This window comes from Podarcis pityusensis (genome assembly GCF_964106645.2).
Source record: "Podarcis pityusensis genome assembly, chromosome: 4".
NCBI lineage: Eukaryota > Metazoa > Chordata > Lepidosauria > Squamata > Lacertidae > Podarcis > Podarcis pityusensis.
In genome coordinates this window covers 102,615,914-102,640,410 of record NC_138027.1, presented here as the reverse complement: position 1 = coordinate 102,640,410, position 24,497 = coordinate 102,615,914, and the positions used below count along the sequence as shown (strand labels likewise).

General features: G+C 40.4%; 1 protein-coding gene across 1 annotated transcript in view; it reads right to left on the bottom strand.

The window, feature by feature from the left end:
* DIAPH3 (diaphanous related formin 3) overlaps positions 1 to 24,497 on the bottom strand; it is a 118,209-nt gene that overhangs the window by 45,370 nt on the left and 48,342 nt on the right. Inside the window, exons 24-27 of the mRNA XM_081002966.1 lie at positions 20,077 to 20,242; positions 18,989 to 19,124; positions 16,353 to 16,448; positions 16,071 to 16,136 (exon numbers count right to left, since the gene is read on the bottom strand). Of these exons, the coding sequence (XP_080859092.1) occupies positions 16,071 to 16,136; positions 16,353 to 16,448; positions 18,989 to 19,124; positions 20,077 to 20,242 (464 nt within the window). The remainder of the gene's footprint in view (positions 1 to 16,070; positions 16,137 to 16,352; positions 16,449 to 18,988; positions 19,125 to 20,076; positions 20,243 to 24,497) is intronic.

The window sequence follows — 24,497 nt, the reverse complement described above, 5'->3', positions numbered from 1 at the left end:
TGCTTGAATCTTTGACAGTCACATTTTGGGATTCCTCAGGGTTTTATTCTTTTCCCTATATGAAACCCCTGAAAGAAGTCATTTGGAGATTTGGTCTGAGATGTCACCATTATCTGGATGATACCTAGTTTATCTCTCTTTTTCATCAGATTCAAGTGAGGCTTCATCTGTCCTGACATAGTGCTTGGTAATGGACTGGGTGGAGAGTGATTAAACAGAGACTAAATCCAAACAGGCAGATGTACTGTTGGTTCATCCATCCACTTGAATGATGTTCTGATTCTTCTAGTTTGAGCTACATTTCCCCTAAAGCATGCATAGGGGACCTTCACCCATTGGCCAAATTAGACCCATCTGGAATCTTAACTGGACCTGCAAGCCCATTTCCCCCCCAACCATGCCCTAACCCGCCTTTCTCAACCTGTGGTCCCCAGATGTTGTTGAACTACAACTCCCATCACCCATAGCTAGCAAGGCCAGAGCTCAGGGATGGTGGGAGTTGTAGTCCAACATCATCTGGGGACCCACAGGTTGAGAACCGCTGCCCTAACCTCCGACAACTGATGTGATATGGTGAAATGTATGGGAAGGGTAAGGTGCAGCTGCAAATGAATAACCATGAGCCTTAAAGTGCACTCCTAATTGCTCCTCTGCAAGCAGAGTTTGCATTTGGTCACTTGTGCTGAATGCAAACATCTTCAGATGTCTTTTAGAAGTTATGTAGTTCTTTATCTCCTTGACATCTGAAGGGAGGGCGTTGTACAGGGAGGATGCCACTACCGAGAAGGCCTTCTGACTGGTTCCCTGTAGCTTCGCTTTTCGCAGCGAGGGAACCAGCAGAAGACCCTCAGAGAAGGATCTCAGTGTCCGGACTGAACGATCAGGATGAAGACACTCCTTCAGTTTTTCTGGGCTGAGGCTGTTTAGGGCTTTACAGGTCAGCACCAACACTTTGAATCATGCTCAGATATGTACTGGGAGCCAGTAAAGATCCTTTAGGACTAGTGTTATATGCTCTCGGTGGCCACTTCCAGTCATCAGTCTAGTTGCCACATTCTGGAAAAGTTGTAGTTTCAGAGTCACCTTCAAAAGTAGCCCAACGTAAAGCACATTGCAGTAGTCTAAGAGGAAGACAACCAGGGCAAGCACCACTTTGGTGAGACAGTCTGCGGGCAGATAGGGTTTCAACCTGTGTACCAGATGGAGCTGGTAGACAGCTGCCCTGGACACAGAATTGACCTGCGCCTCTATGGACAGCTGTGAGTCCAAAATTACACCCAGGCTGTGCACCTGGTCCTTTAGGGGCACAGTTACTCCCCCCGCCCCCTATCCCCCCAAAACAGTGCTTCTGTCTTGTCAGCATTTAGCCTCAATCTGTTAGCTGCCATCCATCCTCGAACCACCTCCAGACACGCACACAAGACATTCACTACCTTCACTGGTTCTGATTTAAAAGAGAGGGAGAGCTGGATATCATCTGCATACTGATGAACACCCATCCCAAACCCCCTGATGACCCCTCTCAGCGGCTTCAGGTAGATGTTGAAAAGCATGGGGGAGAGTATGGGGCCCTGAAGCACTCCACAAGTGAGCGCCCAGAGATCTGAACACTCATCCTCCAACACCACTTTCTGGACACGACCCAGGAGGAAGGAGCGGAACCACTATATAATACTGCCTCCAGCTCCCAACCCCTCTAGCCAGTCCGGAAGTATACCATGGTTGATGGTATCAAAGGCCGCTGAGAGATCCAGCAGAACTGTGAAACAGCTTTCACCTTTGTCCTTAGCCTGCTGGAGATCATCAACCAGTACAACCAAGTTTCAGTCCCATGATGATGCCTGAATCCCGACTGGAGGGAATCAAAATGGTCTGCATCCTCCAGGCATGCCTGGAGTTGTTCAGCACCCACCTACTCAATCACCTTACCCAAGAATGGAGAATGGACGATAGTTGGCCATAGTGGTTGGTACAAAGATGGTTTTTTAAGAAGCAGTTTAATTACCATTTCTTTCAATGGGTCTAGGAAGACTCCCAACACAGAGGGAAGCATTCACCACCCCGTGGGGCCCATCATCCAGTCCTTCCGGGCTTGCTTTTATTAGCCAACATGGGCAAGGATCAAAGAGACAGGCAATTGGTTTCACTTGTCCATGTTTGAAACCATGGAAAGATGTCGCCAGTGTAGACAGTACTGAGCCAGGTTGACCAATACGGCAGCTTCCTGTGTTCCTATGCGGAGTCATTTATGCAACGGAACATTTTTTCTTTGCAGACTCAAGCCAAATCTACAAAGAAAAATGCTTCATTTGGTGCCATGGTAAACTCTCATTTAGGCTGTAATGACATTAAAAGTGGTCTGGACATTGCAGTTGTCTAGAACAGGTTGCAAGATTATTAACTGGACTGTGTCATTTGACCATATTTATTCTGTGTTCTGTTGGCTGCACTGACTCTCAATCTGTCTCTGGGCCAAATTTAAATTGCTGCTTTTAACTGGTAAACCCCTAAGGATCTTGAATCACAGAATTGTAGAGTTGGAAGGGACCCCAAGGGTCATCTACTCCAAGTCCCTACAATGCAGGAAAATCATCTTCAGACATCCTGCTCCATGCACACCCACCATATATTATTATTAGTAGCAGTAGTAGTAGTGGTGGTAGTAGTAGTAGCAGCAGCAGTATTAACATTTATATATCACCTTTATCTTTCAAGGATCTCAAGATGGTTTACATGGTTCTCCTCTTCCCCATTTCATCCTCACAACAATCCTGTGAGGTAGGTTAGGCTAAGAGATGGTGACTGGCTCAAGGTTACCCAGTGACCTTTGTGGCTGAGTGGGGACTCGAATCCTGCTCTCCCAAGTCCTAGTCCAAAACTCTAACCATTGTGCCACACTGGCTCTAATGTGAGGTGGATAACTACCAGATAAAAGGCCTTTTAATTAGCGACACCCTGGTAATGGAGCAGACTGGAAGCTCATCTGGCACCATCTTTGCAGCCTTTGGGACACCCAGGTCTTTTAAATGGGCATCTCATTTTTTTAAACAGTTTTGTGCTTTATTCTTATATTTGCATTATTTTTACTTACCAACTGTAAACTGTATGGAATGACATACAAATGCTGGAAGTAGATAAATAATAACAAACCAGCTTTTAAACAGCTCTCTATCCCTATCAGATTGTATCCCTGCCCACACAGTGGCACTGTCAGCACTGTTGACTGCTAAAATAATTACTTCAAGTCAAGCATCCAGTTTCCTTGAGTAACAGTACTTTTGGGGTTCTCAATATTGCTCACCCAGCACCTCAGACTGCTTTGCAATCGTGCTAAGTTAAAGAAGACTCAGAAGGGAACAACAAATGGCTACAATTAGCATTCACCCTGCTCCTGCAACAGAGTTCCATTGCTATGGCAACTGGAGTTGCCCAGACGACACAGGGCTCTGGCTTCAGCTTGTGTACAACATAATCGCTATTAAGCAGAATAGCCATGGTTCTGTCCCATGCATTTGCCCACTGGCATTTCAGAATGTTTGCTTTATTTTTTCTAGATTAATTAAGAAATTGTGTCTTTATTTTCCTAACATACAGTACCTCTTAGAGTAATTAACTAGAAAGATTTGAAATGGCTCAATTTCTGCTTTCCTTTATAAACCATTTAAAAACACACATACAAACCTTGGAATACAGCCAAAAAAAATCAAACAGAAGGTTCTTCCAAATATGCAAATTCTCACAGGTGGCTAATATTTTATAGCAACTGATGTAAAAAGGAAAAAAATGATTTATTCTTAAGCAATAGAGCTGACCAAACAGTAGACTTCTATATGGGTGGGATAAGTCTGTTTGGAAAACCACGATAAGCACACACTGCAATTTAATTATTTCAGAGTGCATTGCAAGTTGTTAATTCAAAATGAATAATTATTATTATTATTATTATTATTATTATCAAAATGAATCTAGGTTAACTAAAATGATTTTATCAGAAATGAAGAAATGATAAAAATGGTCATTTGTTTTCTATGTAATTCTGTTGAACCATGGAAATTGAAGAAGCCAAAGCTCTTTCTCTCTCACATACACAGGCTGTTAGGATACACACATTTAACAGAAATCTTCAATGAATTTTTCTAAAATATCAAGCATATTGCAACTGCTTTCTTGTAAAAGATAAAGGAAATAAAGTAAGCAATTTAGAGGATGGGTACCACATTCAAAACAGTATCAACTAACCACAGCACTGAGATTGAAATGCTGTATTTTTCACTCCATAAGACGCACCTACCATAGTTTTTTAGAGGAGGAAAACAAGAAAAAAATTATTCTGAATCAAATGTTTTACTAAACTATTAATAAACTACCGGTATATCAGAATAATATTTCAACCGTGTAAAGTGAACAGCAGTCAACAGTGACATTAAGAATCAACATCACTGTCATTAACAAATGAAGAGAGACTTTATCCCCTAGTAAGAGGGGCAGGCAATGGAAATATATGAGCTTCCCACATTGAGTCCCTAAGGACTGTATGGTTTGGCCCTACACAATTATTTTAATAAAGCCAAAAGAAGTGGGACTTTCTTCCTTTTTGTTCATTGCAAATAGCTCTGGGGACTTTCATATGAGGGAGGCCCTAGGCCCGTTGCTCGTCTTTATAAACTACTTGGATGAAGAAATTGAGGGGATATCATCAAATTTGCAGGTGACACCAAACTAGGAGGCATAGCTAATGCCACAGAAGACAGAACTGAGATTTAAGATAACCTTAAAAGATTGGAGAACTGGGCCAAAACTAACAAAATAAATTTCAGTAGACACAAATATAAGGTTGTACACTTAGGCAGGAATAACCAGCTGCACAAATACAAGATGGGAACACTTAGCTTGCCAGTAATACACGTGAAAAGGATCTAGGGGTTTTAGAAGACCACAAACATAACATGAGCCAATGACTGTGATGCAGTTATAGAGGTATAGAGAACCATTTTCACCTGACGCCTAAAGATATGTAATGAAAGAACTAGGCGAGCCTCCCTGGAAGCCAAGTCTTATGAGGAACAGTTCGGGGAGCTGGGTATGTTTACCCTGGATAGGAGGAGACAGAGGAGATATGATAGCCATCTTCAAATATCTCAAGGACTATCACATGGAAGAGGGAACAAGCTCGTTTTCTCCTGCTCTGGAGGCTAGGACCTGAACTAATGGCTTCAAGTTACGAGAAAGGAGATTCCAGCAAACATCAGGAAGAACTTTCTGACAGTAAGAGCTGTTCAACAGTGGAATGGACTGCCTTGGAAGGTGGTGGACTCTCCTTCCTTGGAGGTTTTTAACCAGAGGTTGGAAGGCCAAGTGTCATGGATGCTTTAGTTGAGATACCTACAAGTGCAGGTGGTTGGACTAGATAACCCCTGGAGTTCCTTCCAATTCTATGATTCTATGAAAACTGAAGATGGTTCAACACTATAATGCTTCATCAATAAAGACAATACTATTTGATTTATATTAACAACATTGTTCCAGTAAAGGATGTTCTACTAAGAATATAAATATAACGCGGGTGGTGCTGTGGGTTAAACCACAGAACCTAGGGCTTGCCGATCAGAAGATTGGCAGTTCAAATCCCCACCACGGGGTGAGCTCCCATTGCTCGGTCCCTGCTCCTGCCAACCTAGCAGTTCAAAAGCACATCAAAGTGCAAGTAGATAACTAGGTACCGCTCTGGCGGGAAGGTAAACGGCATTTCCGTGCGCTGCTCTGGTTCGCCAGAAGCGGCTTAGTTATGCTGGCCACATGACCTGGAAGCTGTACGCCAGCTCCCTCGGCCAATAAAGCGAGATGAGCGCCATAACCCCAGAGTCGTCCGCGACTGGACCTAATGGTCAGCGGTCCCTTTACCCTTGAAAGCATTTAGACAAAAATTATGAGGGTGCTGAAGATCAGTGAGCCTAGTCATATTTATTTACCACATTTTTCCGTGTATAAGACAAGGGTTTTTTTCCTTTAAAAAAAGGCAAAAATTAGGGGGCGTCTTATACATGGATAGTGCCATGGGTAGACCGGCGATTGGTTGTTGCCGCAAAAATAGGGGGCATCTTATATATGAAAAAATACGGTATTTGAACTTATTTCCTACCAACCTCTGAGGCTCAATGAAGACAAATAACACATTTTAAAAATCAAAAATGGAAAAATCACCTATCTGGGCACTTAATGCATTTATACTGAACCACTCATAAAGTTTCCTAAAACTGGAGAAGTAGCAAGGGCCATAACATACATTTCACTTAATAGGGAGCCATAGCTAATCTGACCTCTTGAGTGTACTTACATAATACACTTGTTTTCAAAACAAACCTGCTTTATATTTTTAAGATGCACATCCAAAACAAGGTCTGCTATAAAGGGCTTAGCCTAGATCAGTAATGAGGAACCTGTGGCCCTCCAGGTGTTGCAACTTCAATTCCCATTCAGCCCCATCCAGCATGGCCATTGGTCAGGGATGATGGGAGCTGTAATCTAGCAAAGGTAAAGAGGTAAAGGAACCCTGGACGGTTAAGTCCAGCCAAAGGCAACTATGGGATGCAGCACTCATCTTGCTTCAGGCTGAAGGAGCTGGTGTTTGTCCACAGACAGCTTCTGGGTCATGTGGCCAGCATGACTAAACGGCTTCTGGCGCAACGGGACACTGCAACAGAAACCACTGTTTACCTTCCCGCTGCAGTGGTACCTATTTATCTATTTGCACTGGCATGCTTTTGAACTACTAGGTTGGCAGAAGCTGGGACAGAGCAACAGGAGCTCACCCTGTCGCACAGATTCGAACCACCAACCTTCTGATGGGCAAGCCCAAGAGGCTCAGTGGTTTAGACCACAGCACCACCCACATCTCTGTACCAGGGGAAGGGCCACAGCTCAGTGGTAGAACATCTGCCTTGCACACAGAAGGTGCCTGGTTCAATCACCGGCATGTCTAGGTAGGGCTGGAAGAAAACCTTATACAAAACCCCAGAGAGCCACTGCCAGTCAATGTAGACAATACTGTGTTACATAGACCAATGCTCTGAACTCAGTATCAGCAACTTCCTTTGTTCCTATTTATTTGGATTTTTTTTCACACTCGCCAGACAAAAAATGCTCCTAAAGCAGCTTTCAAATGACAAAATTAGGAGAACAAATTTGAACATCTGGATATACATTGCATAGCTCAAAACAGAGGAATACACATTTCTAAAGATAGTAAATAAGCACACAAACGTTACTAGCCTGCTGTGGGCTGGCAGACGAGAGGCGGACAACTTTATCTCTCCTGTAAAAGCCTACTGCATTTAAGAGCCAAGAAGAGCACTACTGAATTAAGAGCAAAGACCTACCTAGTCCAGCAACCTGTTTTCTCCAGGGCCAGCTAGATGTCTCCAAGCAGGACATGAGTGCACTAGCCTGTTCCTGCTGTTGCTCCCTAGCATGCTCTGGTTATAGAGATGGATATAGAGACTTACCCTTCATAATTTTTTTCTAATACCCCTCTAAAGCCTTCCAAATTGGTGGTAAGTGAATTCCACTATTCAATTATGTGCAAATGTTAACTATTCCCATTCTGGATGTAGAGGAGGGAGCCTCTCACTTCTAGAATCCCACTTGGTTCCTATGCTGAGTGCAGAGGATTACTACATCCCTCCACTGACAACCGGCTCACTAATCTGTGTGGAATTCCATGCACTTGGTTGCATGCAATTCCTTGTTGCCAATGACTACCAGGCAAGAATTAAAATACGAGAGAGGCAAATTGATTCTATAATAGCTAAGCATAGCTACAGCATAAAAACAGTGGTTTTAAACTACAGGATATCAAATTTAGATTGAAAGTGTTTGAACAACAACAGGCCACATAACGGAGACACAACACAAAAGCAGACGTTGCAACAATCCCAGTTGCCTAACACCATTATCTGTAGCAGCAAAACCCCCCAGAAGATTATGCTTTTGTGGACTACAGTCTACTCCTCAGAACCTTATAATAGCTTTCTCTGTTTTTATGGTTCTACACAACTTTTTGTTCAGAAACCCACTGGGAGAACATTTCAGCCTCCAAGGATACTCCACTGCCCACAGGAACATTGTTATTCTCTAACGAAATAATTTAAAGGGACGACTGGTGTGAAATTGTTGAGTTAGACCTATTCAAGAAGTTTTATTTATTTGTTTAGGCTTGAATTGAGACAATAGTGTCCAGTCCCAACACAAGTGTTAATTAACATATCAAACCTGGGATGACTGCACTACCACCATTTCTTCTATTGTGATTAATTTTTGTGTGTGCTTATCTTAAATTTTACACAGAATTGTCACAGACTGTACTTTTTGCATTGTATTGCCAGTTGTCCCTGTTTTCCTTTAATATACTAGGGGTTTTGTGTGAATTTTATAATTTCATACAGGCACACCTGTGAACTGAGGATAACACATCTGGTGAAGTTCCCTCAAGTCTATGAAAACGTGCACTTTAACGTAGCACAAGCTACTGTGTTGTTGTTTTTTGCAGCCACCAACAAACAGTACCACACCTCCTGAAATGGAATCTAATCAGCCTTCCAAGAAGGCACCTCACTGCCTTTGCCTCATCTTTGGCACCTCATCTTTGCCGCATATAGCAGGGGAAAACCCACACTAGTTGACTGCAAAAGGGAAATATGTATTAACAGATTGAGGCCAGATGGCTCTCCAGCTATTTATGACACCCTACTGTGGCAGCTCCCTACACATCCAGCCCTGATGACTGAATCTCCTACAGAAGACCTAATATAGCTCTCAATGTTTGCTCACAAGATAAAACTTGTCTAGCTAAGGACTTTGGATAAGACCAAGATATATCCTTGAACAAGGAAAATGTTGAATTCTACACTACTTGTCCACAAATAGCACACTCCTTATTCACATTTTTGATACCATACATAGGAACAAGCAACTATGTACCAATTTGCTGGTAGAACATTTTGCAAACCTAACTGATACTGTTCCACTATTGTTAATTTTCAGGTTGTTATGTTTTATGAGTATATAATCTAAATTAAGGGCAGTATTCAACTAAATAGTTCTGCTATATCAAACACTCTGGGCTGTGAAACAGAACCACCCCCCCAGTCCCCTCCCCACCATCTGCTGTGGGTTTTCCCCAACCCTCTGAAGCAGATTTAGGGAGGGTGCAGGGGGCTCGTGGAGAGGGAATTCAGTTGCACAGTCAAAAGTGCTTGCACTAACAGTTTGGTTGGATACCATCCACAACATGTGACTGTGACAAAGAAGCTTCAGGTATCAGCTACTAGAGTAACCCCTGGTGACAGAATTTAGTGTCCCACACTTATTAGTACAGAAAGCAAATGTAAGGTCAGTTAAAATCCTCTCATTTGATCTGCATTTGGATGTCACAATAAACCTTTGTTTATCATAATGGAAACAAGCTGCAGAAGAAACTCCCAGCATATCCATGAAATATGAAGCTTTTATGTTCGCTTTTGAATAACTACAGCTCAGTATTACAACCAAACCCTAAACTGTAGTTCATCTTAACTATGCTTTGTTGAAACTAGTCAAGTGGGGATGGGGGGGATTAGCTTGATGAGTGGAGATATACCAGTGGTGGGCAAGACCACAGTCAAAGTAGGTGATGCAACAGATGTGACATTTAGTACCTTTGTACAGTAGGCTATATTCCAACCATGCAAAACACAGAGGTTTCTACTGCCCCTCCTCTAACCTCTCTCTCAAGGCAATCAAATGTCACATTTCAAGTCCATATGCCAGCCAGGTGAAAGCACTCAAGGAAGAGATGGAGCAGGGCTCAAGAGATGTGGCCTAGGGAGGGTCCTGAGTAAAGGAGAAAGAGGTCTGAAGGGCTACATTTTGTCCCGGAGACTGAGGTTGCTCACTGCTGATTTAGTCAAACACAGCAATTGTCTCTCTCCTTTTTTTATTTCAAAACTTAACTGCGGAATAGTCTTAAAAGTGATTTACAAATAAACATATGAACAAAATAACAAAGTAGTACATTGAAAACAAGCAATATGGTCCAGCCATTTAAGTCCTTTATGCCAGCGGTTCCAAATTAGCTAAGTATTGCAGACCCCCTGTTTTTCCCCTCTTTCCTTTTGACCAAGTTGTGCCCCAGGACCTGATGCAAGTGACTAAAAACCGCAGGAGGGAAGAGCAGGGTTATACTTGGTTCCTGCTGCCCACAGGCATCTGGCTGGCCACTGGGAGAGCAGAATGCCGAACATGATAGGCCACCAGCCTGATCCAGCAGGCTTCTCTTATGTTAAGTGTTGTCAAACTGATTGAGAACAAATGGATACTATAGAGCTGGAAGGGTTCAGAAAAGGCCAACCAGGACAATCAAGGGGATGGAGCAACTTCCCTTTGAGGAAAGATTGACTTGGAACTTTTTAGTTTACAGAAAAGTAGAGTAAAGAGGGAAGATGACAGAGGTTTGCAAAATTGTGCATGATGTGGTTACAAATAAGTTTTTCTCAATCTTTCATAATACTATAAGTCAGGAAGATTCAGGTCAGACAAAAAACACAGTGCACAGAACAATGGCATTTGTTCCCACAAGAAGTAATGATGGCCATCAACTTGATTAGCTTTAAAGGAGGGCAAGGTTTTGATAGCTAATAGCCACGGTGGCTACTTTCCACCTCCCCTGTGGCAGGCAGTCTGCCTCCGAATGCCAGTTGCTTGAATCACAAGTGGGGAGACTGCTATTGCACACTCATCTCCTATCTGTGGGCTTCCCACAGGCATTTGGATGGTCACTGTGAGAACAGGATGCTAGACCTTTGGTGTGAGCCAGCAGCTTGTTCTTATGTTTAAATTCTTCTAAATAAATGATGTTGCCAATTGGGAATGTATACTTATCATTTACCAGCACTTCAGGGGAAAATGTACTTACATTCTGCTTTAAATACCAGCCACAGAGTATTCTTTGAATAAAGTGGAGACCAAAAATGTGGGGTGAAATTATTAAATTAAAAACCACAAAGCACAACGGTTTATAGCCGACCAGCCAGGAAGGCTAAGCTCTGCCTTCACAGTCAAAGGCAGTAATGCTTCTGAAAACCACAAGAAAAACGAGCTCTTGTGCTCGGATCCCACTTATGGGTTATCCACAAGCATCTGGTTGGCAACTGTGAGAACAGGATGTTGGCCTAGATGTCCCTTTGGCCTGATCCTGCAGGCCCTGCTTATGTTCTTATTTGGGCAATTACTTCTGCATAAGTGATGGTCCATTTCTGGTGTCATTTCACATTATTTGCGTAACTCAGATGTACAGGATTGGTTTTTTCAATGTGCTAGCTGGCTCAACAGAAAAACCTCTGAGTACTGAACAGAAATATGTGAATGTTTTAATTAAAACTTATTTGAAATAATTTGTTATTTACCCTAATTTAGAAGATGTGTAACTAAAAATGAAAACACATGAAGAATATGTTTCCATAAGGAGGCAATCATGCTTTCCACTGGATAAAGTGAAATGGGTTAACTCAGCAGAGAATAATTGGCTGTGTCCTGTTTTCAGTCAGTGCCTAGCAAACAGAAAGCAGCTCATGTTAAAGCAGGGTGTAAGCCTGGAGACTGATTAGTTAGGAAGCTATTGCTAAAGGCAGTAAGAGCACAATCTGTCCCATGAGCTCTCTCTCGCAGCAGTTTCCTCTGCCCTGAGAGACTCCACTGGAAATCCCTTAATGCACTATGCCCTTCATTTATTTTTGCTACTGGACATTTGAGAGCATTTAAGAATGCTACTTTTTGAACAGTTGCCTGATGATGGATCACACTGAATTGAATATATATTTATTCTGCCCCTACCCTCAGAAGAAACAGTAAAAGAGTACCACCTACAGTACAACTGTAAAAGTATACATTTCCCTTGCTATCTTAACACTTTATCCAACAATGACCAAAAATTTTGTTCATTATTATAATACCACTTAAGTGCTGTTTATGCTAGCTGTAAATACTTAATGTGCCTAAGGCTAAGAACAAACCTGATTAAGCTAAAAACTATAAAATTAGTTTCAACTGAATGAAGTGCATGCAGTGTACAGCATCATGAAAGTAAATATTACCATTATATTGTTCTCCAAACTTTAAAATTAATGCTTGTACCCTCTTCATTTATGTATATTTATGAAATGTCAGGACAGTAATAATTATTTTACCAGGCAGTATGGCAATAGCAGCTAGGTAGCAGACGTCTTTAGTTTATACGATATATATCTAGCTCGTTATACATGAATTTCATAATAGCTTTTTATGCATTCTTATTTCATTATAGAATTCATTTCATTCTGACGTGAGAAAATTTTGCTGCCCGCATTTTCAAAGCAATCTAGAGCTAAACGATGGATGAATGGCACCCCCTAGTGTTAGTATTAACAAAAGAACTTTCTGGATATATAGGCAAGTTTCTCAAGACTAGGAGTCTGGAAATGAATGCTTATGAGACAGGTGGTTTTTAAACAAACTTTTGCAAAGACCTGGTCTTAAATACACTATAATATATATTTTTAAAAATCACCAATGTAAATATGCTGGGAGGAAACATTGCTAACGGAAAGGCTTTCAAATATGGGCCCTCAAAATTATTAGAGAGAAATTTCTGCCACCACTCAAAGAGATTATTACTTAGCTACGAAGTTCAATCTATAATAAATGACAAAAGGTTTTGAAAACATGGCTCCACAACTCAGAAAGAAATACTATTGTGGGGGCTTAGGCTAATGTCCATTATCAGCCCAGCAACATGCCTCTTCCTGTACTCCAGCCGAGGCTTTGTAGTAATGGTATCTGGCATCCATACTATTGAGCCACTCAACTTCACAAGGCTAGTAGCAGAGCTTTTCTCTGAGTTGCCACCAGAAAGGTAAAAAACTCATGATTACTCTTACTGTGGAGTCTTCCCAGGATACCCTAAGTTCTACCATATCTTGTAGCAGGTGAGCTTGGTGATTGCAGCCCACTAGCTAAAACAAGTGTTGCTACCATGGTTACTGAATCTCCAGATTCCATCAATCCACTTTTCTGTCCTACAAGGGAACATAGGAAGTTCCCTTAATCCAAATCAGATGACTGATTCATCTACTCAGTATTGTCAGCATCAAACAGCATCGTTATCCAGGGCTTCAGACCAATCTTTCCCAGCCTTACCTGGAGATGCCAGGGATTGAACATGGGACCTTCTGCATGCAGAACATGGTCTCCACCAGTTATTTAGGGTCCTTCCCCTTAGCTGCACTGAAGTAGCCTCTACAGAGTTCTATGTACATAATTCTGTGTATACACAATCTTAGGTAGGAATTAACGTTACAAATCACTTGCACTGGGAGAATACCAAGATCTAGCCCTTCACATAAGAATTGACACCAGGAACAGGGGGCATATTCTCCATATAAGAGAATGGAAGAAAGTCACCCATACAGGGAGAAGTAACACATTGAGAAGTGCCAACACATCCATCTCTGACAATTGGTGGCTTACTTGCATAGGAGGAGTATTGTGTGATCTTTGCAAATTACACACACATTGCCATGTTTCCTCTCTGTTATGTTCTTTCCCCCCACCAACCTATTCTGCAGAATATTGCTACTTAAAATCAGTGTTTGAAAACTCCTGACCAGAATGTCTACATAGCTTAGGTAAGCAATTTAGTGGAGAATGCCTGACAACAATCTTCTATAACTGGTTTAACGAAGCTCTGAAAATCATTAGTCAGAGTCTAGACGGAAAGGGTCACTGTTGGTAGGGAATGAGATCAGTGACAGATTTAATGTCTAGAATTGCTTTTTTAAAACAATTTTCATAAGACTTCTCTTTACTGACTATCTGAAAATTTCAGTTCTTCACGTGCCATTAAAAATACTTACAAAGACAGTTTAAACAATTTGAGTTGTGACATAGGTGCATTAGACATTTTCTCCCTTTTTCACAAAGTTGATTTACCTGATCCCATTTTAGTCTGATCAGCTTCTGCTGTCCTTCAAAACTGTTTCTAAAACTAGATTGACATCGAAAGGTTGCATATTTAAAGGCATGCCAGAACTTATCCATCCCTGTTTCAGGGCTCAACCAACTGCAACAGTAAATTAAGAATCTTCCAACAAGAGAAAGTTGATCAGCGGTAGGGTTGGGACCAATAAAAACAAGTGCTGAACCACACAACATACTATTATGGAATTCACTGCTACAGGGTGCAGCAATGGCCATAACCAGGCATGTTCAAAGTTTGTTTCAGGGGCCTAATCCAGCCCGCTGGTCAGTTTATTCTGGCCCCCACAGTAGTATATTTCCTGGGGTAAAAAGAACCCCAACAACTTCAATCCTAAAAAAGGTTAACAACTTTGGTTGGCCCTTTGGTCGGTCCTCATGGCCCTTCACTTCATCAAATCTGGCCCTCTTTGGAAAAAGTTTGGACACCACATAAACTACCAAGCAATGCCCATAGTAGCTAAACAGAACCTCTATACGTATAGAAGCAGTATACCTCTAAAGACTAGATGCTGGGACAGACAGAAGAAGGCCATCACACCTTACTTGTGAGCAATCTGGCTGACTGCTGCTGAAAGTAGATGCTGCATTAGATGCATTTTAGACTGAGCCAGCAAGGTAACCCATATCTTCTAGTAGGGTTTTGTATTTCCAGAATCATAAAAAAGGAAGATGAATCAGCTTGCCTTTGAAATGGTTTTTAGCAGCAGTAGCAAATAATCAGCTTTAACCTCACAACAGGGAGATTTTCATAACAAAAAACAAACCATGTATTGCTTCTACAAAGATCACTCCAAGTAAAATAGCTTACACATACAGTGGTACCTTGGGTTACAGACGCTTCAGGTTACAGACTCCGCTAACCCAGAAATAGTACCTCGGGTTAAGAACTTTGCTTCAGGATGAGAACAGAAATCGTGCTCCGGCAGCAGGAGGCCCCATTAGCTAAAGTGGTACCTCAGGTTAAGAACAGTTTCAGGTTAAGAACGGACCTCCAGAACGAATTAAGTTCTTAACCCGAGGGACCACTGGAGGTCCGTTCTTAACCTGAAACTGTTCTTAACCTGAAGCACCACTTTAGCTAATGGGGCCTCCTGCTGTCGCTGCGCTGCCAGAGCACGATTTCTGTTCTCATCCTGAAGCAAAGTTCTTAACCCGAGGTACTATTTCTGGGTTAGCGGAGTCTGTAACCTGAAGCGTCTGTAACCCAAGGTACCACTGTATAATGAAATGTATTTCACTGCATTTTTCCCCATGGAATTCAAGACAGTGTACACAGGACTTCTATGCAGTCTCCCAGTCCTGACCAGTTCTAAACCTGCTTCACTTCAGCAAGGTTCCTGTATCACATGCCTTCGGACCACAGGGAACAGGGAATGCATCATATTCTAAAACTATAAAATGGCTAGCTATATTCCCCCCATGATTTTTGTGCATATATTAAGTAAGCATTACTTAATAAAAGAAATTACTTAATAAAATAAGGTAAAGAAAATATTCTTTTCCTTTGTAGGTGAAATAAACAGATAAAATCCTCTGCTTAAATTCACAAACTTGAATATTTAATATTATTTTTTGCCCAACATGTGAAATACATTCTTCATAATATGAAATACAGTCTTTCCTGAATCATACTCAGATCCTTAACAATGATATTTTATAAACCACTGAGTTAATAAATAAAAAACCTTTTCTTTTTTAATGCTATTTTACAACAAAGTAACACTTGACCTATTTTATAAATAAGACAATATATTAAAATTCAAGAGCTAAAGACATACTTTACTAGTATTTTGAATTATGTTATTTGGCATGGAACAACTCTTCAGATTTTAGACAGAGTAAAAATGCAAGTCAGATATGTAAAGATAAGAAGAAAACTTCTAAGAATGTAGACACTAAGTGACTTCCATTTGGCAAGCCAATCCCAGTGGCTTATTCCAGATATGACAGTAAACAAGGAATATAACAGACCCTTATGGAAATCAATAGGAATCAACAGTAAAAACATATGATTTATGAATTACCATGGTTACAAGCTTTCAGAACAGGTCTTTCAGAGGTTGGGCTGAAATTCTGTGGCACATCTGTATCTAAAGGAAAAAGAAGAAAAAAACAAGTATGTTTAATATTTACACAAAAGTGTATTTCCAAAAGGTAGTTTCCTGGAAGCAAAGGTGTACTCTGAAAACTTTACAAATTATCATTTAATGTTGTTACTATAAGTAGTTCTCCACCAACTGATGCATTCTGTAGTAAATAGTCCTGTGCCCTAAATCTATAAAAGAAGGGGGGGGGGGAGTATTCACCTTTAGCCCTTGTTGTGCGTTTTCTTCTGTCTCGAAAAGCAGCACCTGACTGCAAGGCCTCCAGTAGGCTATCCATCACACCTGTCTCATCACCCTCTGTAAAAAGAGATGGAGGGAATTCCTTCAGCTTTCATGGTTACCATAGCAATGCCAAAGGATTTACAGGGCTGGAGAAGAAACCGTAGCAATAAAAAGCTGGCAATTCCAAATTCAGACAAGCCTTTAATTTACTCATAAATCAGATCTCCAAGACGTCAGCCCTGTTAGTGTTCATATTGTGTCCACTAATGCAGACCAAAGTTCATTTGATTCACCTCACACCATTGCGTCCTAAAATGAAATAGAGCAGTAACTTTAAATATAATGCAACATCATTCATATGCTTCTAATATCTCTGAAACCTGAATGAAGCCACATCATAAAGCCATGTGGGTTTGCAGAAGCAGGTTACTTTGTAGGACATCATCTTCCAAGATGAAAATGATTATTTGCATACAGTATATTAGATGTTCAGATTCTGCTTCCCTAAATGGATCATTTATGGATTTGTGAATGTCCACTCATGAAAATAGACTTTCATTTACTAAATACTTCGATCCTCTGTATTTTTTTAACCATTTAACCCTGCATTTAAAAAAGCAGAATTCATTCAAAGTATATTTTGATCTGAAACTATGCACACGTGTGTGTGTGTGTGTGTGTGTGTGTGTGTGTGTGTTTAAACACACATATGCAGAGACACAGACCAGAGATAGCTGGTACAAAGTAGTCATACCAACTTTAGTAATGCCTACTCTCACTGGCTGCACCCTCCATGGGCTTGCAGCCTTTGGGAGGACTGTCCATAAGCCAGTACTACATCTGAACCAACACAGTTTAGTTTCTCTGCTATAGGGTCTTATACAGCTACATACAATTTCAAAAGAGCTACTTAAAGCAGATATGCACATATACTTCCCATTCAACAATAATTTTGTAGTTGTTTGTTTCAAAAAAATGTAATTCAAGTTACGTCAAGTAATCTGCACAAAATTGTTTTCGATTTCTCAGACAGAAGATATGCAACGGGCACCACAATTTAAGAAGGATATTGACAAGCTGAAATGTGCGTAGAGGAGGGCAACCAAGATAATAAAGGTTCTGGAAAGCAAGTCTTATGAGGAACAGTTGAGGGATTTTGGTATATTTAGCCTAGATAAGAGGCTAAGAGTAAATATAACAGCCATCTTCAAACATCTGAAGGGCTGTCACATGGAAGATGTAGCAAGCTTGTTTTCTTCTGCTCTGGAGGGTAGGACTCGAATCAATGGCTTCAAGTTACAAGAAAGGAGATTCTGACTAAACATCAGAAAGAACTTTCTGACAGTAAGGGCTGTTTGGCAGTGGAACAGACTCCTACAAGAGGTGGTGGACTCTCTTTCCTTGGGGGGTTTTTAAGCAGAAGTTGGATGGCCATCTGTCATGGATGCTTTAGCTGAGGTTCCTGCATTGCAGGGGGTGGACTAGATGACCCTCGGGGTCCCTTCAAAGGTCCCTTCCCTTCCTTGGGGTCCCTTCTATGATTTTATGAGCCCCAGGTGAGCTGGGACGCAGAACTGCAAACTGCCTTAAATGTTTCGATCAAAGGACAATCTGTGGGCAGCAATAAGTTACCATTTTTACTGCTAACTTTAAAGTAATATTCTTCTCCTACTGAAATGAAACCGATATGCTTGCTGAACCAGCTGACAAACTGAGCTAATGCCAAACCCCCTTTTAAAAATTTAGGCATATGCTGATTGTACTGCTGCATAGCTCTGAACCTGTAACATCATAAGTAGTTTTTTTCCCTATGCTAAGAAAATTGTATAAGCAGAAAAAAAGATGAAGAAATCAAGATTAAAAATTATAGTTTTTAGGACAATCTACATTATGAACTGAGCACCATGTCCCCAGTAAACTCTCCTCCAGCTCAGAAAGTAAATGGGATTTTCAGCATGGACAGATTAGTTTAGGGCAGTCTTTTTCATCCTCAAGTCCCCAGATGTTGTTCTCAATCCATTCCTAACCAGCCAGGTCAGGGATGATGGGAGTCGTAGTTAAGACCACATGGGGACCCAAGGTCAAGAAAGGCTGGCCTAGGATAGGATATAGTTGCAGCATTTTCCAATTTCAGGTCCACTTAAAGTTTGGGAGGTACCTACCCACTACTTCTACGTGTTGTGGGAGGTGTGCCGTGCAAAGCTGAAAAGCATCTTGAATCAAGGAAAGAGTGCTGGCATGGGTGAGCTGGCATGGGTGAGCAAGGAACTTACCTTACTTAGCACCCTAATGCCATAGCAAGGGCCAAGAGGCAAACATCAGCACAACCAGAGATAAGGTAAGAGTGGCCAGAGCATGGGCAAAGTGCACCACATTTCCCGAGCATCTCAATGTTAGCTTGAGGGCAAGAAAAATGTGGAAAGCAAAGAAAGTTGGCATTAATGGGAAATAATAGGAATTTAATTCTCCGCACAAGCAAAACATTGCCATGAAATGATTAGTCAGATTTAAGCACATTTCTGAAGTGAAACAACCAGTTCTGCTTTTAGAAGTCATCGAGCTAGTAACACAAGCAGTATTACTATCTAAAAGAACAAGGTTCCTGTCCACATTACCTGTTTTCATTTCCAACAAACACTTTTTCTTTCTTTGTCTTTCTATTTTTTCCCTTTCTGCTTTTTCTTTAGCAATTCTAGCACGTCTCTGCTTTTCTTCTGCTTCTTTTCTTCTCATATTCTCCTTTGCAGCTTGCTAGCAAAATATATTAAATTTCACCAGCATAAACAATTATGACTTAGAAAAATGTATACATGCCTATTTAAAATCATTTCTGTGCCGCTTTTCATTTGAAAATAAATCCTAAAGCAGTTTTCAACAATAAAACACCACCACAGCAGTAGAATCTGTTATAGTACTAAGGTTGTTTTAAAAAGCTGGCATCACTTGCCTTTCCTACCCCACTTTCACTCCTTCAACCTATTGCTTCTTCCTCTTGCACACACCCAAGTCAGCCCAGATGTTTAGCCTTAATGTTAAAAAATGATGTTCCTGCAGTGAGTGGGCAATTTTTGTAGACCACTCTTCTCACCTGTGCATCCACTTGCTATTCCTTCCTGCTTTTACTGTTATGTTTTGTTTAGGGAGGAGGGGTGGCAGGGAAGGGTTGCCCCATTCTATTTATTTATGACAAATATTTTTTGTATTTGTGCATACCTTGGGAAACCCCAAGCATGCAGAGACCTGCCTCTTGTACTGATATGAGAGATTATGGCTATGTAAGATACCATTATGGCTATGTAAGAATCAGGATCAGCACTCTCCCCTGAATACCTGAAGTAAGGGGCAGCGGCACAGTTATATACCTAGACTAGTAGCTGCTGTTTCAAATGTATCTGGTTCTCATGTAACTTGGGGTAAAATGGTCCACCATGCTTGCGTATTAGGTTGCTGCTACCAACAAAATATATACTCATCTTTCTAGTCAGCCTTCCCCAACCTTCAGTCCACCAGATGATGTTGGACTGTAACTTCCAACATGTCTGACCACTGGCCATGCTGAGATTGTAGTCCAACAATATATGGAGACTCAAGGTTGTGGCTAGCTGTAATTAGTGATGTAAAGAATAGCTGAACCTGTGAAGCAAAAGCATATTCATCTATACTACTGCTGCAGAGTCTAGAATTAGATTGTCCTAAGATTTACCATAAACATTGTCCTAAAATTGTTCAAGTCAGTTAGAAATTCTTCCACTGAAACTTTCTTCCAATCGACGGCATAAAATTCCATTACATTCCGAGAGAGTGTTTCCATACTGTTATGCATCCTCGAAAGTTTCTGGAACTGTTCCCGTGCTTGAATTACAAAGGTGTATTAAGTTTGTTAAGGTTACAAAACTGATTGTCAAATGGCTTCCATATAGAGGTGCACCTGTCTCCATTCTCACTAACTTTCAGGAAGAATTTGAAAACATTCCCATTTACTCAGGTAAATGGGCTGAATGGTGGCTGGTGGCTGAAGAATATTGTTCCTGGCAAGATCACTGGATGGAAGAGAGTAAGTTTTTAGAAAGTTTTAGTGTTTTACAATTATTTTGCTTTGTTTGCCAGTCTGGGCTTCTTCAGGAAGCGGGGCGGGATATAAATTCAATGAATCAATCATCAAAATAAATAGAGAATACTAAGTTTCCAGGAAAGAGGAAACAGCAAGTTATCAGCAGTAACATCATCTCTCCAATAGCATGTAGTTCTTCTCATAGTCAGCATTTTTCAATTTTTCCTTCCTATTCTTCCTACATTTTTCATACCTCAAAGATTAATTGCCTCTGCACGACCCAAGTCCCACTTAGATAACAAACTAGTGGGAATATCTTGCTTCAACTAACTGCATGTAAGCTGCTCTGGGAGGCTGCTCCCCCCACTTCGAAGAGCAGGGAGCAAATACTCTAAATAAGAGATTTCAGGGATTTCTTCTTGGCACCAATACAACACAAACTAAACACTGCAAAAATACATAGATTAGTTACTCAAAGCGCTAGTCCTCTGAAACATTCAAACAAGTGAACTCCTTGGTAACAAACTTACTGATCCTTCTCAAAATCAATGAGAATTACTGTTCTCTAACTAATATTAATGCTCAAAAATAAATGTTTGGCAGTAATTTTAATAAAGAAAAGTATTGGGAAACAGTTCAGAATTTTAATATTCTAATTAAACTTTCACTTCTGTTCACTCACATAATTGTTCCATGCCTCTGCAACTTTTTTTGGTTTAAAATACACAACACTGCCAACATTTTCTTAAACATATCTATATTTTTCACAATTAGTAATCATCACTTTTTCTTTTATCTAGTATACCACAATGTTATAGATCTCCTTGCAACACTCTCAGCTGATCCTTTACTTTTTCTTCATAGTATTCCTCTACACATGTAATTTTGTGATTTTTTGGCTGAATTTCTGATAAACTTTAAAGCCTCTTAATACTTAAACAAACCATGCTAGTAAATGCAAAATGAAAATCAAACATGAAAAGGTGCTTGTTACAACTGAACCAATATTCCTAAACTTCTCGCCTCCTGTGTTTCTAGAATCTCAGTTCTTATTATTTTGCTAAGCATAATAGGAAGTCATCATTCAGATGGCATTTTCACTATGTGCCTATATCAAGTTGGTTCCACTGGCAATTTAATTTTACATCAACAGATCATCATACATAGCCAATACTATCATCTCACAGAGAACAATTTATATAAATCCCTTTAATGATCAGCACACTATTAAAACGTATTACTACTATTAATCAAGCAAAATTTAGCAGGGTACTAAATGCTTTATTTCCAAAACTGTCATTTTCTTGATAAACTGAGACACTATTTTCCTGCTATTCTGAAAAAGTACAGAAGTACAAAATACCATTTAGTTCATAAAATTATTTTTATAGATTTGTCGTCTCTTGTAATATATATTTAAATGGCTTTCTAAAGTGACAAAGTGGTGCAAGAAAAAACTGACAAAAGTATTTTATCAATTTGTTTTTGTAGATAAGAGCTCTAGAGCTTATCGTGTATTTTGATAATGGTGTGCCTGTATTATAATCAAAGAGAAATGTGAGCTTCTCAAAACTGTTCAAGGACCCAATTTTCATTTAACTTGTTTGCACATCTAGACCTATCAAGTAATTTTAATTACATTTCATCATAATGTTTGCATAAATGGTTTTAATGTTCTATGCTTTATTTCTCTGGAATTCCTATCTACAGCAAAAAAAGCGGGGGTGGGGGGATTTAATTGCATGTAAAGTAGTGTACACAACTGCAATGGACAGCTAACTAGAATAATCCAGTAAGGAAGTCTTTTATATAATTATAGATTCTATCAATAATAGAACCCACTGACTGTGCACATATCTGACTTCTAAAAGAAATATGAATGCTAATCAATTCATTAGCCGGCTCCAGGTTATGATATTTAGTGACAGGATGTAATAGCCAAGTTGCCTACGGAGCGTAATTGTATGGCAAGTGAGAAATTAGTTTTCACAAAGCCCCATCCTTCCTGTCTCAGCTTTCCCACCGACTGCTTTTTACGAGCTGTGTGCCTTTCAAAAGACATCAGCATCATTCAACTTCCCCTGTCATAACAATAAGAGCTCAGACAGGCCCCAACTTCTTCACGCTGTGCAGGTTCATCTAACCTTTACATCAAGTCTCCTTTGGTTTGTAATTTATCGTAACTCCAGTTTTCCTGGAAGTGAGTTTCTTTAATTAGAAAGCTCACAGCCATTACAAAAAACCACATGTAACTCCACTGTTCCTCAATTATTCCCTGCCTATAGGGAGTGTTAGCAGAAGAGAGCTAACTATTGCATCTTAACAGTGTTTAAAGATCAAACCATCTGTTTAAGTGTCACATGTGAATTTGGTTGAAATGGTGAGGTATTTCTGTGAAGTTTCAGATAATACACTCTCTTATAAATAAGAGTAACCTGTGTGTAAACCTGTAGGTAGGGTTTATGAATACATTTCCATGTTCAGTGCTGTCCTTCAGGCAAGCAATGTATATGCTAGAATGCTTTCAAGGTGGCAGTTAAGATAGCAAAGACAAAATTAAAATTACCATGTGCATGCATAGCCATGCTTACATGCGAAAGCACAGAAAATTGCTAACCATTCTGAGAGCTTCAAATCCTTATCATTCAGATGATCAACTGCTGATTCTGGACAATCATAGGCTAGAAGGCAGAAATACCTATAGAAGAGTCATCACACCTTGGTGACTGTGCCAGTAGAAACTGTATCGCTCAGTATGGTGCAAGAGACATTCAGGCAGGACTGTTTTAAAATGGAATGCATTTATATCCATTCAGTGGATGTGAAGGGGTGATCCCTGCTGCCTTGAAAGAGGCAGTAGTGTGGCTGCTCCTAAAACCCACCCCCCTCTGGACCCCTCAGACTGGAACAACTATTCACCAGTTGAATATACCCACTTTGGGGGGAGGTGGTGGAGATGGCTGTGGTGTGGCAGCTGAAATGTATTCTTGGATGACACAAATTATTTAGATTCATTCCAATCTGGGTTCAGGCCCGGACATGCAACTGTGTGGGCCATTGCTTGGATACAGTAGTGAGAAAAATGACTGAAAACAATCTGGGCTTGAATCCGGGCATGATAGAGACACTATGGACAAGTGGTTTCCATGTCCGAGAAATTGGTCAGTTGCCTATCCTGGATGGGGTTACACTAAGCAAGTTTGCATTCTGGGGGTGCTTCTGGATCCAGCTGTGTCAATGGAGGCTCAGTTGCTCAGAGGCTCGAAGTGTCTTTTATCAACTACAATTGATTTGACAGCTATGAGCATTTCTAGACAGGAAAAGCTTGGTCAGAGTACTTCACTCTCTGGTTACTTCAATACTAGATTACTGCAATGTGCTTTTATGTCGGGCTTCCCTTGTGCTTGATCTGAAAACTGCAGTCAGTGCAGATTGTTGCAGCACAATTGCTGACAGGAATAAGGCATTGTCAGCATATAATACGTGCTCTTAAGTGATTTGCACTAGTTACAGATTTGCTACCGGGCCAAGTTCAAGGTGTTACAATTAGTATATAAAGCCCTTGGGACTAGTTCACCTCAGAGACACTTTACCCCACATGCGCCCATTTGATTGCTTCAATTTGCAGAAGTAGCGCTGTTGAAGGTGCCACATAATACCTGTTCCACATTTATAAGAAATCAATATTTTATTGCGGCAGCACCTATACTTTGGAACTTGTTGCCTATTGATATGGAACAGGTGCCCCCACTGTACACTTTTCGGCATGTGCTAAAATATTTTTGTTTAGATAGGCCTACCAGATACCGAGCATGTTGATGTGTTTTAATCTGTTTTTACTTTATTGCTGATTAAAACTGTTGTTAATTGTTTTAATTGATAATTTTATTGCTTTATTCTTTTTGTAATCTTCTTTGAGGTTTCTTACAACCAGGTAGTATATACATTTTAAGAAATAGATATTTATGTACAATACCAATGTACTGACCAAGTGTTAAATATGAAAATACATTCTGTAGCCTCAAATGGCCAACAGCTAACATTACTCTGGTTAGTAACATGAAGTGTCATGG